The sequence below is a fragment of the Schistocerca gregaria genome, chromosome 9 (assembly GCF_023897955.1).
Source record: "Schistocerca gregaria isolate iqSchGreg1 chromosome 9, iqSchGreg1.2, whole genome shotgun sequence".
NCBI lineage: Eukaryota > Metazoa > Arthropoda > Insecta > Orthoptera > Acrididae > Schistocerca > Schistocerca gregaria.
This window is the reverse complement of record NC_064928.1, coordinates 118,260,113-118,276,840: the sequence shown is the minus strand read 5'-3', so window position 1 is coordinate 118,276,840 and position 16,728 is coordinate 118,260,113. Positions and strand designations below refer to the sequence as shown.

General features: G+C 42.9%; 1 protein-coding gene across 1 annotated transcript in view; it reads left to right on the top strand.

Moving 5' to 3' along the window:
* LOC126291457 (cytochrome P450 4C1-like) overlaps window positions 1-16,517 on the top strand; it is a 61,870-nt gene extending 45,353 nt beyond the window's left edge. The window contains exon 3 of the mRNA XM_049984970.1: window positions 16,026-16,517. Coding sequence (XP_049840927.1) covers window positions 16,026-16,517 — 492 coding nt within the window. The remainder of the gene's footprint in view (window positions 1-16,025) is intronic.
* Window positions 16,518-16,728: the final 211 nt, after the last annotated feature.

The following is a 16,728-nucleotide window of genomic DNA, read 5'->3' as shown; positions in this document are numbered from 1 at the left end:
CAATGAAGACCACAGCAACAACGCATTAGAGTCAGAAGGCGGTAGTTACTACAGCCTAGGCAACGCCATTTTCTACCACTTCCAGAAGGTGTGCGATACTGTTCGGCACCATTGTTTCATAAACAATATACGATTGTACTAAATATCAGGTCCTCTTTCTCATGATCTGAAAAGTTCCTGGCAAAGAGAACACAGTGGAATGAAATGAGCGGACGGCATTGCGGGTAGGGAGTCACCCAGTGGGGGAAGTTCGGCCTCCGAGAGCAGGTACTTGCATTTGACGCCACATTGGGCGACTTGCGCGTCGCAGGTGGGGATGAAATGATGATGAGGAAAACACAACACCCAGTCCCTGAGCGGAGAAAATCTCCTGCCCAGCCCGGGAATAGGCGTGGCATTCCACCGTGTTGACCACTCAGTTAACGGGGGCGGACAGGGAACACAGTGTTTTATTGGTAATGGAGAGAAATCTAGAGACACGAAAGAGACTTCAGGCTTACCACAAGAGAGCATTATCGAACCGGTGTACAGAATGCGCTTAATATTTATCAGCGACATCAGTGACTCCAGATATAGTAAGTTTTGATTGTTGGAACAACTCACAACCTCCCAGAACTAGCCTGAACATGTATAGTTGACATCATGATTAGAGTTGGTGACATCTGCGTATGTACACTGTTGCAATCTTCCAGTATGTCATATTTAGAAAAGTTGAGATACATGCATATGTAAGGTACTGAGAGTCACCTTGTCGGCTGACCATCATTGCCCTATCTAATACTATCTAGGGTAATAGTGGCAGTCACTTCGTCAAATGGTCATCATTGCCCCTACACAATAATATATGGGGGAGTTGCAAGCACTTAGAATTTTGCTGCACTGTGACAATGTGACTTGTTGGAAACAGAAATAGTTAGAACTATTTTAACAATTAGAAACTTGTCTGGGGTAGTTGTAGCGAGCCTTTAGAATACTATGTGAGTTGAGAATGCTTATTCGTCTGTGTTAACTATCACTGCCTTTCCTGCTTAGCATCATCAGCATCAGGTGTCGAACGTTTTGTAGTGGAGGATAGAATTAATACTCTAGCATGGAAGCACCATAACGATGGGTGGCTTTGAGCGCATAGCAACTCTCTTTTCTTGCTTATATTAAAGTGTTAAATATGCTGTTGCATGTAGTTTCCAATTTGTAACACCAACTGATGACATACAATCTAAACCAAAAAAGAGGAAGTCACTACCATAGAATGGGGTCACTAACTTACTTGTAGATATCTACGCCTAATACATTCCATCTAAATTAAAGGTTGAGATTGAGGCTTTCGTTAAATGTGTATTGTCTTTTATGGGTTCCTAAATTTTGTGTTTAGTATGTTGTCAAGTCCATTGTCGCTATGTACTGTGTGTTATACTCGATCCTGTTGAGCGGTAATATTCTTAGGGTGCTTTATAGTTAATGTGATTTGGGTCTGTACCTAATCATGAGGTGAGATGAAATGGTAATGTGCCTGTTTTGTTGTAGTGTCATTACATTTTTTTAATGATAGACGTGATGGATGGCATGTTTATGTCTTGGTCTATGTGTATATTGAGAATGAACCAGGGCTCATCTCTAGTGATTGTAAGTGCTTTGTTTTGAAGCACTTGTAGCTTGTGCAGATATCAGCAGCTGTTCCGAAGGCCTCACAGCCACACAGTTTAGTTCGAAGTATTATGGTCTTCCAAACTAACAGTTTGGCTTTTATTGTCAACCCATTGCTCTTGAGCATCAAGTAAAACTGATGAAACCTACCCAAAACCCCAGTTACATGTATCAGTAATGTGTAAGCTCCAAAGTAATTTGTGATCAATATTTTACCGACTCACACTTTGGGAAATTCCGCCTGTCTAGAGAGAGCTGATGAGTGGTTGGTCTCCTCTTGGTTGTGAACATTATGGCGCTGCATTTTTTAGAGATTAGTCTTGATCTTCGAGGAGCTGCACATTTAAGTAATTTGCTCGAGGTGCCGCTGCAGGCGAGTGACGATGTAATTGGTGTTTGCGTGACTGCCATAGACATCTGTATCATCTGCAAAGAGTGTGAGATGACTGTTGTCTTGTGTGGGGATAGCATTAATATAGATACTACGTAGAGTGGGGCCCAGGACAGAACCCTGGGGTATTCCTGCATCTGTCCCTTTATGTTGCTTTTGTGCTTGTGTAAGCTAGTAAAAATTTTCTATTGCTTAAGATGCCAGAATTTTGATTATGTAGAGGAGACACTCGATCTCATTAAGTTTGTGCATTAAGCCATTGTGCAAAACATGGTGAAGGCCTTCTCGGTGACCAAGAAGACCAATGCCATTCTGTGCCCTTCTGCCATGGCCTTACACATCTCTTTGTCCATCTGGCTGTCATGGGTTGTTGTGCCATGCCCTACACGAAAGCCAAAGTGTTAGGAGATGATGATTTGCCTGTCGTTGAGGTAGGTTTGCGATGATGTGATAATTAAGCTTTTAACGACTTTCCTGAGAAAGCTTAGGAGGGATATGGGTCTGAGGATTTGTGAAAAGAGAGGATTTTTGTTTCGTTCTGGGAGGTTGATGACTTTGTCCTCCAGGTTGTAGGAAAATATTGCAATCTAGACTGGAGTTGTAGATGGAGGTGAGGTAAACGATGGCTAAGGGTGGAGGATTTTTGAGTTGAAGTGGACTAACGCCATCGGTACCAGTAGATTTGGAGTTACGAATGCTTTGATGGTTGAGCTGAATGTTTCACAACTAACTGGCTGAAGTGAGGTTTGTGATACTCTTCTATGTGTTCTTCTGACTAATTACCCGACTTCCTCTTCATGGTTTTCGGTGTCATCGTCGAAAATGTGTTCTCGGAACTGGCGCTGGAAATTATTTGCCTTTGCCTCAGCTTTGTAATGGGCTGTGTAACCTGTTCCATGGAGTGATCCCCTTCTCACTGGGATTTTATAATCCTCCAGAATTTTCCTCTGCTGGGAAACAGAAATGAGCAAGAGCAAGTGGCGACTGCAGAGCAGCCTGCTGCTGCACCCACCCTCCTACACCCACCACTGCTCTCCCTTCCACCCTCAGCAGGGGCTGCTGTGGGACCAGCTTAATCTCTCGGTCTCTGTTTGGACTTCATGGATTTTGACGTTTCGACCCAAGATGGGTATCCTCTATAATTTTCTGGGTGCGACCCTTTACAGTTTACACTCTACTGTAACTTTCAAACAGTGTTTGGTGAAGTAGTAGCCTCTGCGTTTTAGGCAGTGGGGTATGTGTTGTAGTTGCATGAAAAATGGTTGAACCTTTAGCATCTGTAGCGCTGAGTGTGTCTACCTCTATCTGTGTATAATACAGTAGGTGCATGATTATTTAGACATCTGAGAAATTGTCGTCCTTCACGACTTCTGCATTGAATACAGATGTTTTACCCTTGTTTTCTTTCTTGTCTTTTTTTCACTGTCTCGGGTACGTTCATCCTGACTACGATTTGTGCATTAAATCTTAGTTCCTTTAGCTCATGTTGCAGGATTTTATGAAGTTCAACGTCTTAAGCATGGTGTTGCATTGTTTCTGTTTCCTTTTGAGAACAAATTGAAAGTCCCCATGGTTATGCAGCTGGTACTTCACCTTGTCGCCTTTGGAGATGGGGACTACTTTCCATTTCATGGACAGCCTAATGTCTTTGAGAACTTATCCCTTCGTTTGATAGCTCATTATTGGAGGCAAGTGAGTGATTTGCTTTTCGCTTTCTGCTGTCACTGTAGTGGGAGCTTTGGCAGCATCGAGTGTGAGTCCTGTTGTGCTCACAGGATAATCCATGAGAATATCTTCTCTGTCAGTAAGAGCCAGGAGCAAGACAGCTACCACATCTTTGGTAGCCATTCCCATTGATTTACTTGCAGATGATTCACCTGGTTCACCTCCAGTGCTTGATATTTTGCAGTTCTGTGTTTGTTGTTTAATCTCGACTGTATAACTGTGTGTAGCCCAGAAGGCTGCTACAGCTGGGTGGGGTGGGAAACTACTGATGTGGAGTTTGCTTAGACGTCAGTCAAGAGGGAAGTCCACCAGACACAACGCTGGGAATGTCATACAACACCTTGGTCAAGACTGCAGTGTAGCTGGGAGAGCCATGCACTGCACCACATTAACAAGCCCGAGCCAGGCTGCAGCTGGCTGCTCCTGTTGCCTGCACCGCCGGTAGTTGAGCTCAGCTGGACCAGCTGATGAAGGTTTTGCTCAATGATTAGCTCTTGTATGAAATATTAAAGTATCTTACTCGAACACTAGGGGCACGGATGTGTGAGATGTCCTTAGGTTAGTTAGGTTTAAGTAGTACTAAGTTCTAGGGGACTGATGACCTAAGATGTTAAGTCCCATAGTGCTCAGAGTCATTTTTTGAAAGTATCTTACACTGTTCTGCTAATCATAAAGTTTTCATTATGGAACTGACTGGCTCAGCCCATCCTTGGAATTCGATGAGAAGGATCCACCTGCTTTGTAGTTGACATAATTTTGAAACCAGGAACCACGGAAGGAAAGACAGTATCAAATTACTTTCAGTGTCAAGTTTATTTCTGGATTTATTTTTTCTGTGCATGTAAGAAGGAAAAGAATGTTCACACAGATTTGTGTACGAGACAGGTAATAAACTTATTACCGCTTCATTCAATAGCATTGGAATTTCTGTCTTTAAGCTTAACCACAAACTTACCAGCGACGAAGATTTATTTTCTACAACTCAGTCACTGTAAGTTTCGAGTAGCTGCTCACTTCAGTTTACACTTCTTGTGGATTTCAAAGCTATTGTTTTTCCTAGATAGAGCAGGGAAATATTGTTTGAAATTTTGCGAAGTCCCTTAAAATCTGTCTTAGTATTATTCCTGACATTTTCGTTCAAAGTAAGACTTGTTCCTACCAGGAAATCTCGAATGGTACCAAAGTTCTTAATTTGATTGGGATTAGATTTCCCAACCTGCAAGGTTTTTGACGAACGATTCATATGGTCTTCTACATTACAGAGGCTTGTGTTTGATCTGTGAAGTAATAAATTTCTACTGCTGTCTTTTTATCAAAATTTCTTCAAATGAACAACAGTTGGAATCCAGACATTACCTAAGGAAGGGTGTACCTGGTCATAAAAAGATAACTGTCGCACCATATGAGATCAGTTTTGATGTGATATAACCATCTTCCACATGTGTCTGTCAATAAAAACTATTAAATACTTTGGTGCATCCGTGTTAGTCAACAAAGACTTTTAAATACTCTGCTCAGCATTACAAAAATTTGCTGATGAGTAGTATGACCATTAATACAATTAAATGTTTTCACAGGCATTTTTCATATACATGTAACAATATGTTCATCTAATAATTACAAGAAACAGTAGTGTTTTGAATAACCATATTGTTGCTTGTGTTACAGCCTTCAGTTATCTTAACATAAGACCATAGATGAAGAAATGCGTCAGTAAATAACATGCGAAGTAAAAAACTGCCTGCTAATGAGCAATGGAGGTTTCATTTCATGTTCACAACAGTGCGACAGCTGGCGGGCGCGCGACTTGACGAACAGTGGAGCAACAGGGGTTCTGGCTCTGGCAGTGCCACTGCTACGACCGAACTGGCTCGGCAGGCCCCAGTGGTCCTCTGCCGGGTGACCTCTGACACGGCAGCGCTAGTCGAGGTTCACCCACCTGACTGCTGACCAGGCAGAACGAGTCGAGATCACTTGGCGGTCGAGGCGGCAGTCCCAAACGGGCAGCGCAGCCTTGGTACACAACTTTTTTAGCCAGTGCAGGTTACTGGGCAGTGACACAGGCGCTGCGTCGGATATTACCCTATACTTGGAGAATATAGAGAGTGTTCTTTGCAGTGCAATGTCATATAGGTGAAAACTGGTCAATTTTGCTCGCTGTCTTCACGAACAGCGACGTTAACACATGTGAACCGACTTACCCAGCAGCAAGGGCACGCCATCTTTGTTCCACACCGGAATACTCCATACAAAGGCAGCAACAGAAGGCAGCATTCATAGCATGAGAGACAGAGTCGCCGTTCGGAATGCGCCATGTGTGGATCACTACAATGTTTGATTGACCAGACGGTTTTTTTTGCGAATTTAGATGTGGGAATGATATTGTTTATTTCGGTAATTCTGATAAACAAGTGCACTTGAAGCTGTAACTTAGATCAGCTGTCCTAGTCATGTCCGTTTTTTACTCTTATGGAACCTATATTTTTAATAAATTTCATGTCTGGTACTAATGCACAGTACAAAGATCGAACTATGCTCGTCTACTAATCTGTTATCTATTTCAGTAGTGCCAACAAGCAAGCAGTGTGTAATTCAGTAAGTAATAGAAACAATCTAGATATGTAAATATTTAACTTTTAGATCCACTGTGCTTGGACAGTGTGGTACAACAATCGAACTTTGGCTGTTTGCAAGTGAGTTTTATGGGTAGTGTCAAAAATGAAAGTCGAATGTATTTTTTTAAAATCTTATAGCATGATAAATTCAGACAGTAATGTCTCAGTTGTTTGTGTTCAAAGCTTTCCATATTTTGAAAAATAATACAATTTTATTTGGCTGCCAACTTTTGTTTGCAAACAGGGCTCAGTTTGAAGCGGAGCTCACCACAGAAAACCATGATACTCCAATCAATGAGACTGCAGGGCTAAGTCTGTAGATGCCCTGGACAGCTGAGGAACACCAACCTGACTGTCGCCTGCCATACAAAATGCTTCGAATGGCTCTGAGCACTATTGATCTTAACATCTGAGGTCATCAGCTCCTAGAACTTAGAGCTACTTAAACCTAACTAACCTAAGGACATCACACGCATCCATTCCCGAGGCAGGATTCGAACCTGCGACCGCAGCAGCAGCAGCGCGGTTCTGGACTGAAGCACCTAGAACTGCTCAGCCAGAGCGGCCGGTTTGCCTGCCATACAGCCCAATGTGGTGTGATAGGACCTCCCGTCGGGTAGACTGTTCACTGGATGCAAGTCTTTCGATTTGACGCCACTTCGGCGACTTGCGTGTTGAGGATGAGGTGATGATGATTAGGACAACACAACACCTAGTCCCTGAGCAGACAAAATCTCTGACCCAACCACGAATCGAACCTGGGCCCTTAAGATTGACATTCTGTCACGCTGACCACTCAGTTACCGGGGTGTGTGTGATGTTCTTAGGTTAGTTTAGTTAGGTTTAAGGAGTTCTAAGTTCTAGGGAACTGATGACTTCAAAAGTTAAGTCCCATAGTGCTCAGAGCCATTTGAACCATTTTTCACAGCGAGAGTTTATAGTGCACGTGGTCTTGCTTGTCAAACCCCACCTCCACCAGCAAGGTCGCCAGATGTCTCTCCAGTTGAGAACTTTTGGAGTGTTGTGGACAGGGTCCTCAGATCATCTAACGATTCTGACGATCTAAAGAGCCAATTGGACAGCATTTGGCGCGGTATCGCAAGGAAGACATCCAATAACTTTGTGAACCTATGCCAATCCGAATAACTATTTTGCACAAGGGCTATAGTTGGACCAACGCATTATTGACTTGTTCAGTTGTGGAGGTCTCATCCAATTTTTCGGAAATTGTAATCATTTTTTAGTTCATACATCAACATCACATGTCCTTAGGTTAGTTAGGTTTAAGTAGTTCTAAGTTCTAGGGGACTGATGACCATAAATGTTAAGTCCCATAGTGCTCAGAGCCATTTGAACCATGTATATCACACCTGCCGATTTCCGTCCTATACGGAAAATTTCTTTGTTGTGTGCCATTTCGTGTAATTATGTATTAGGACAGGGGACCTGCATGCATGTGTGTACCTGTGTGTGTATGTGTGTGTGTGTGTGTGTGTGTGTGTGTGTGTGTGTGTGTGTGTGTGTGAAATGATAAATAGTTTAATCTTTGGAACAAACATCCACCATCTTTGTGTCATGTTGTAATGAATGTGAACAATTTGTAATATGTAGTTTACTTGTATATTAGAAAAATGTAAAGTTTAAGTTATAGCTTACAGAAAATCGTTTCCCTCTTGGTTGTGTTGCTTGTGTGTTTTTTGCATCACATATTGATTGATTTTCGATGATTTTTAGCAGTTTATTGTAGAAAATACAGTCTGTAAACGTCTCAGAAGACCTTGGTACCATAGCGCCAAATAGTAAACATTGCAATATTCCTCAAAAGTTCGATTTCACTTAATCTTTTAGTGCAAACGCAAATAAAAGGCAATACCAGGCTGGTAATAACACCGATTATATTTTCTAGTGTATAATATGATGCATTAATATCTTTCGCCCCCCCCCCCCCCAATCAAATGGTACTTACTAAGGTGAAACATTACTTAATACTCGTAAAAACACTGTATAACGATTGTTTGTTATATCAACCACCAATAACATTTTTTCAGTTTAAATTTCTGCATGCTTCATTTATTTTAAGCGTGTGGATACCACTGTAACATTTTAAAAGCATCATGGAACAAAGTAGACGTTCAAAAAATTTAGTTTGAAACACATAACATAGTGACACTTGACACAACCGTTGCGTATTTTGTAATGCTCACGGATTTTTTCACACATTTCAGATTCGGAATGAACATCGTGAAACTTGAAAAGCATCATAGATTGATTTAAAGGTGGAAAATAATTAAGACGTGGCTCCGTTTGCCTTATACAGAAATCGAACTTCGTTCATTAGTTAGTGTTGCTTAACCATCAATTTCATGATACACACATTATGGGAGTATGTGTGTGTGCTTGAGTTTGTGTGTGTGTGTGTGTGTGTGTGTGTGTGTGTGTGTGTGTGTGTGTGTGTGTTTGTGTGTGTGGTGCTGACGTATTTTAGCTGTGGAAATACTTCAAGATACTGCATTTACGTAATTTTTGGATAAATGCTTTTGAACATGACGCAAAAATTTAGCTCGCTCAGATACTGTTGTGCGTGATCAATATGCCTGATCTGGTACTACACCTCGATTTTATTCTAATTTGCACGAAAATAATACGCTTTGCTTGACTGTGTCGTTTAGAAACTACGCTCATAATGACTGGAGGGTGGTGGGAAGGGGATGTAAGGCTATGGCCGTCACATGATAAGAAGCCTCGCTTGTCATGTGGGTGTTGTCATCTTCGATTTGTGAATTTCGAAATTCTATGAACTATATCATTCATTCAAAAGATTTCGAATCGTACATCTGCATGATAGTACCAGATGCTATGCACGCTCTTCTGTGACCCTTCCATTTCTTTGAATTCTCTCTCATGAAGTAACAGGCAGATTATGACAGGAGATTTCTTCTCAGTAACAGTAGGTGGAAGGTGGCTATTGATCTACTGTAAGATGCAACCTCTAAGAACTAAGCATGTCGACATTTCCAACTGAAGAAATGGTGGTTCATGTAACACACAGTCGCTATCCAGTGTTTTTATAAGTTCTTAAGTAATGTTTCACCTTAGTAAGTACCATTTTTGGGGGAGGGGGTGGCGAGGAGATAATGATGCATCATATTGTACACTAGAAAATATGATCAGTGTTATTAGCAGTCTGATATTGCTTTTTATTTTCCTATTTGCACTAAAAGATTAAGTGAAATCGGACTTTGTGTCTTTCATGTTCAATCCATTAGTGCCTTGATTTTTCCTAAATGGTCAGTACACAGAAACACTCGCTCACACACACACACACACACACACACACACACACACACACACACACAGGTATGCATTTAAGCCAAACTAGCCACCTCACGGTCGCGTTGTTTCGCTCTGCCTCAGCTGACTACTTCTTAGCAGCGAGGCGATGGTAAATAACATTGTGACTCTTGACATTAACATTGCGTTTTGTATGTTGATGACAAATTTTTGAAGATATTTTAGAAACTGTAAGAACATTGTGAAATTGAATAAGTGTCATAGCCAACCCTCACTGATTTTTATTTACTCTTTTAATTTATAGGAGTGGGTCAGAAACAAAGGAATATGACTGCACTTCTTCTAGTTTTCAAAGGACTTCAGTTAAAGGTCACAAGGTTTCGCAATTTTAATGAGATTTCAAAATGGAAATTCTGTTTTTTGTGTATATTAGACACAAAAATACTTTATAGCATGTTGGCTACCAGTTTTGGATCATAAATTGTAAAAGTTTATATGCACTTGTATGCCATTGCTTCCAGAATATTGTGATTTAAGAAGAACGTGATTTACGTTTTCGATATAATTCTTTATCATAGGCTTTTATCAATTCTATTAGCATAAAATTACTATTTACAGTTATAACAAAACATTTTAGTAATGCTATGTGAATGCCATGTGTTTTGTGGCTTACTATAGTGAAACAAAATAAGAAAGAGTACTGTTTACTGCGTTATCCCATTACTGAAAATATTTCTCATCATCTGGGTCACTTCCGTCTCTCATGTATCATAGACAGGTTATTTGGATAACATGCTACATCAAAAATGAGTATAGGCCTATATAAACGTAGCTGTCTCGTGAGATCTTGTAACTAGTTTCCTTTTTGATCACCAGTGAGCATCAAAGAGTGGTATTTCACTTGTATCCCTTTTCCACAACAATTTTAGATGCCTTACCATGCTGTAAATGCACTTATCTCATTTTTATGGGAAATGTCATTTGAACCTCGTTATTTCTGACATAAAAAATGGTTGAAATGGCTCTGAGCACTATGGGACTTACATCTTAGGTCGTCAGTCCCCTAGAACTTAGAACTACTTAAACCTAACTAACCTAAGGACATCACATACATCCATACCCGAAGCAGGATTCGAACCTGCGACAAGAGCGGTCGCACGGTTCCAGACTGAAGCGCCTAGAACCGGTTTCTGACATCCTGTTATACCCATGCTGATAATTTCTTACGAACAGTCTTTCCAAAAAATTATTGTTTCTTCTGTATGATAAGTTTTTGTCACTATTTGTTCTCTTTGCATGATGATTAGTGCCCACTGCCGAGAGGCATACGTGAAACAGAATTGCAGCAGAGACTTAGTTGTATATATTGATGCACTCTAGTGCAGATTAATACACATTACTACAGAAAGTTTCTCATGTAGCCAGTTATGTCAACATTGTAAATCTGTTGATGAGATTCGAGTGATATAAATACACTAAATTGTCACAAGCTTTCAGCGAACTGACTCTTCACGAATAATATAGATGATGTTCATTCTAGTCGAACACGTGACAGAACAAATGGACGTGGTTGGCCCATAGAGGGCTCCGCCTCCACGGCGGCTATTCTGCGCAGCGAGGGCGCCACCGCTACGCCACGTGCAGACATGGGCCAATAGCCGCTACTTCCGGTTTCGTATATAGGGACCCGCTCTTCCCTAGTCCAGTCCTCCCCTCCCCCACGCGGATCCTGTATGATCTCATTCCATTCCCCCACCTCCTCCTTTTCCTTGAGAGGCTACGGATCCAGTACACCTCCCGCAAACTCGATCCTCCTCACCCGCTTGTCTCGCCCATCCTCTCCCGCCCCCGCCCGCTGCCGCGCGTGTATTCCCACGTCCCACCCGGTCTCCATCTCTCTACCCTCCTTACCCTCTCCTAAGGTGGTGTCCGCCAGCTCCCCCTCCCTGATGATGCCCTCCTTCCCTCCATACACTCCTCCTCCAAACTTTGATCCTCCTTCCCTCTTCCTGTCTCTGTTCCTTTGGGCACCCTCCCTCCCTCCTCCCTTTCTCCCAACTCCTCCCCCAGGCTTCCCCTCCCCTGTCCCTCTACTCCTCCTCCCACCTCCTCAGCCATTGGCGTCTTTGTTCTCCCCTCTCCACCCCCCCCCCTCCCGCCCTTCTTCCCCTCTTGGCAGGTCCCCGGACTCGCACACGCTACGTGGACTTTCGCGCGCCGGAGATCATCGCCATCAGTGTCTCGTGTGTGCCGTCGTGTTTAGTGTTCAGTGTTCACCGTCGCACTCTGTCGTTCACCTGAGCCGTCGTCGTCTTCAGTGTTTGTGCGTCGTATCAACAGTTTCAAGTGTGGATTCTCGTCGAGTGTGAAAGGCTCCGTTTTGTCTTTCTGTGTCAATTGTTTTCTTGCCCACCGTTCTGTAACCTATGTCTAATCTTTCTGTATTTCCTCGTTGTGTATCCTCTGGCTGAAGAGCAGCATAGAACGCTGCTGACAGCCTGCCTGTTGTACAGGTTTTAAAATTACAATAAAGAAAAAAAAACCTAGTCCAGTGAGTCTGGTACTCTTTCTGGATTTCGTTTCTATCTCGGCGGTACTGCGTTCTGGTCCTTGCTCGTTGTTGACATTTGCCTGACTCTGGTTCTGAGTAGATTCACTGTTGGTGTTTGGTGTTGTGGTTTCCACAAGCCTCCGTTGTTTATCTCTTCCTTGTTGTGTCGCTCATAGTCTGTCGTCATCGGTTGTTGTCAGTTGTCGTTGGTCTGTGTTCCGACTCGTCTGTGTTTACCCGGTGGTGCGTGCTCCACCACTGGGAGCTTCCCCGCCTGGAGGCTCCGATCCGCAGCATAAGGCGTTCCCACAGTTGGTTTTGGTTACTACATTCATCATTTGTGTGACTATGGTTTCAGGTTCTGCCACACGTGTGGGCTATTACTATTGATACCATGTGTGAAATATCTAAAATGTGTTTATTATTTTTTGCTTTAAAACATGGTCAGTGGCAGGGGTTCCCAGATTTCTTCATGTTTATTAACAGGACATTATGGTTCAAATGGCTCTGAGCACTATGGGACTCAACATTTATGATCACCGCTCCCCTAGAACTTAGAACTACTTAAGTCTAACTAACCTAAGGACAGCACACAACACCCAGTCATCACGAGGCAGAGAAAATCCCTGACCCCGCCGGGACATTATGCCTGAATACGTGTTTCACAAGAATTTCCCCCTTTGGCCCTGAAGTTGTAAATAAAAGACAAATGGACAGTGGCAAACACACCGACAGGGAGACAACGAAACACATAAAGCGTGGCACTGTACTAGGAAGGCAACTGATTCGGATAGCCAACAACACACCACGCGCAGCTCTGCAGCAGAAAGGAGCAGGGAGAGAGGACGGTCCATCCCCACCCCTCCTCCCGTCGTATCGCATTGCTCACAGGCAATCGTTTCAGCTGCTGCTACAGAAAGCTTTTGCCCAGCAGTCGGCAGCGGTATTGGGCGTTTGTGCCCACAGAACATCGTCGTAACTGCACGACATAATTCAGCGACTAACTATATACTCGACTTACCGCAACTGCAGCTAAAGACTTGTACTGAATCCAAAAATAAGGAATTTCTTTACCTGTCGATCTGATGGTGGAAACACGGTGGAAGACGTGATACCCTGCAATGACCGAAGGAAAACTGCAGCTCGAAGGAGTTATGCGACATAAACGAAAGTTGGTAGGTTGTTTCCACATGTCAATACGATCTGTATTAAAATTTTGTTCCAGTTGCATCAGTGTGGCACCCAGTACCGCCACTATGAGGCTATAACTCAGGTTCACTTTAAATAAACGCTGGAAGGGTCGTGAGAACTAGTTGTCATTAAGATTAGATGTAGTGAGGTGATGCCAGTCAAGAACGCCTTACAGGCGAATAAAATAGCATTGTAAACAGACTGTGAGCGACGTCGAGTAACAGAGCTATGACAAGGTCGGTGTTTCTTCTGCGATATTGCTTGAAGACTGAACAGGGATATAGCCACGGTACCCGATTATTAGCAGCGGTGGTCGCGAGAACGTACAGTCGCAAGAAGACCGCCCTATGGACAGCCCCGTGGTACTACTGAGAGGAAATACCACCGTGCTCAGCATTTTGTCACAACTAACTGTTGACAGATGTGAAAATTACCCAACTAACAAGTCACAGCTGCAAAATACTAACACGAATTATTTACATACAAATGGAAAAGCTGGTAGAAGCCGACCTCGGGGAAGATCAGTTTGGATCCCGTAGAAATGTTGAAACACGTGAGGCAATACTTACCCTACGACTTATCTTAGAAGAAAGGTTAAGGAAAGGCAAACCTACGTTTCTAGCATTTGTAGACTTAGAGAAAGCTTTTGACAATGTTGACTGGAATACTCTTTTTGGAATTCTAAAGGTGGCTGACGTAAAATACAGGGAGCGAAAGGCTATTTACAATTTGTACAGAAACCAGATGGCAGTTATAAGAGTCGAGGGGCATGAAAGGGAAGCAGTGGTTGGGAAGGGAGTGAGACAGGGTTGCAGCCTCTCCCTGATGTTATTCAATATGTATAGTGAGCAAGCAGTAAAGGAAACATAAGAAAAATTTGGAGCAGGTATTAAAATCTAGTTAGAAGAAATAAAAACTTCGAGGTTCACCGATTACATTGTAATTCTGTCAGACACAGCAAAGGACTTGGAAGAGCAGTTGAATGGAATGGTCAGTGTCTTGAAAGGAGGATATAAGATGAACATCAACAAAAGCAAAACAAGTATAATGGAATGTAGTCGAATTAAGTTGGGTGATGCTGAGGGAATTAGATTAGGAAATGAGACACTAAAAGTAGGAAAGAAGTTTTGCTATTTGGGAAGCAAAATAACTGATGATGGTCGAAGTAGGGAGGATATAAAATGTAGACTGGCAATGGCAAGGAAAGCGTTTCTGAAGAAGAGAAATTTGTTAACATCGAGTATAGATTTAAGTGTTAGGAAGTCATTTCTGAAAGTATTTGTATGGAGTGTAGCCATGTATGGAAGTGAAACATGGACGATAAATAGTTCGAACAAGAAGAGAATAGAAGCTTTCAAAATGTGGTGCTACAGAAGAATGTTGAAGATTAGGTTGGCAGATCACTTAACTAATGAGGAGGTTTTGAACAGGATTGGAGAGAAGAGAAGTTTGTGGCACAACTTGACTAGAAGAAGGAATTGGTTGGTAGGACATGTCGTGAGGCATCAAGGATCACAAATTTAGCATTGGAGGGCAGCGTGGAGGGTAAAAATCGTAGAGGGAGACCAAGGGATGAATACACTAAGCAGATTCAGAAGGATGTAGGTTGCAGTAGGTACTGGGAGATGAAGGAGCTTGCACTGGATAGATTAGCATGGAGAGCTGCGTCAAACCAGTCTGAGGACTGAAGACCACAACAAGAACAACTGTTATGAATGTCCTACTTCCAGGATAACTTCGACCCAGACTACTTGCAGTGTGTCTTCCCCTTGCAACAAACCACCGTCATTATTCGACTTGTATGGTGTCAAGCGAGAGTTCGTTGAACATCATGCTAGATGTCTGTTGTATTTTCTAATGAAATCTGTTTCTGCCTCGAAGCCACTGATGGCCGTGTATTGGATAGAAGGATGCCAGTTGAGGGCCTGCAACAAACCTATTAGAGTGATAGACGCACTGACCTATACTTGGAGTTACGGTCTTTCAGTGTGTGTTCATGTGACTCCATGAGCACTCACAAGATTATCGCACTCAACCTGACTCCAAATATGTCCGTCAGTCTGATGATTCGACCTGTTGTGCTGCCATTTTTTGAACAGCATTCCCAGAGATATTTTCCAACAGGATAATACTCGCCCTCATACAGCTGTTGTAACCCAGTATGCTCCACGGAATGTCTACATGTTGTCTTGGCCTGATCATTCACGAGATGTGTCTGCAATCGATCACATATGTGACATCATCGGACAAGGTATTCAACGTTATCCACAACCAGCATTAATCATATGTGTATTGACTGACGAAGTGCATCATGCATGAAACTCCATCCAAAAAATTAAAACTTGGCATCTGTAATCCAAAGCGTGCACGTTTGCATTGTTGCATTCAACATTCTGGCTGTCTCAGGAGAGAATGCGTTCATCATCACACTACAGACCATCAAGTCTATTATTAATATATCAGCATTTCACATTTGCTGTGTCTCATCTCGTGCTTAGATTAATCTCTGATCAAGCAATGTTAGTCACTTAAATGTATTACCTAGACAAATATATTCCCTAAATTTCATTACTCTACATTAATACTTTTTTCTGCATTGTGACTTTTTTTCGATCAGTGTATCTTCACTCTTCTTTGGTATGACCTACAGGAGACACTGCGGTTGTTTCCAACGGTCCCAATACTCCCTCGAGTGGCCACAGAGGACCTCTGGCTGTCTGGAGGGTCTCCAGGGAGTGTGTTGGTTCCTAAAGGTGCACTGCTTTTCGTGATGCCCTTCCTCACACACCGCCTGCCGCAGTTCTTCCCGGAGCCACATCTGTTCGACCCATCGCGCTTCTTGGAGCACCGTGTTGGCGAACAACATACATGCAGCTACCTGCCATTTGGATTGGGCGCGCGCAACTGTGTGGGCTCCCAGTACGGCCGGCTGCAGCTCAAAGTCTACCTGGCAGACATACTGAGGCGCTTCCGCTTCCTGCCATGTAGCCGACGGGAAGACCTGGAGAACAGTGCGCTCTCCTTGAGCCTGAGCCCCATCAAGCCAATCAGAGTGTCGTGCATACCTCTGGGTGGCTCTAGCACACAGGACCACTCTCAGCATTGCTGATCACCGTATTGGCCAAAGTCTGAGCTGAGACGGTTTTCATTCCTGGCACTGAGCTCCTGAGAATGACAACAATCACTCTGTCAGTGAAGATGCTATCAAGTAAGTCTAGCGTAGTCACTTTCAAGTTTCTCTATAGTTCCAGCATATTTGTCCACTCTCCTCATTGCTGAAAATTAAGTTCAACCAGACTGTTATCCTGATACACTTCACC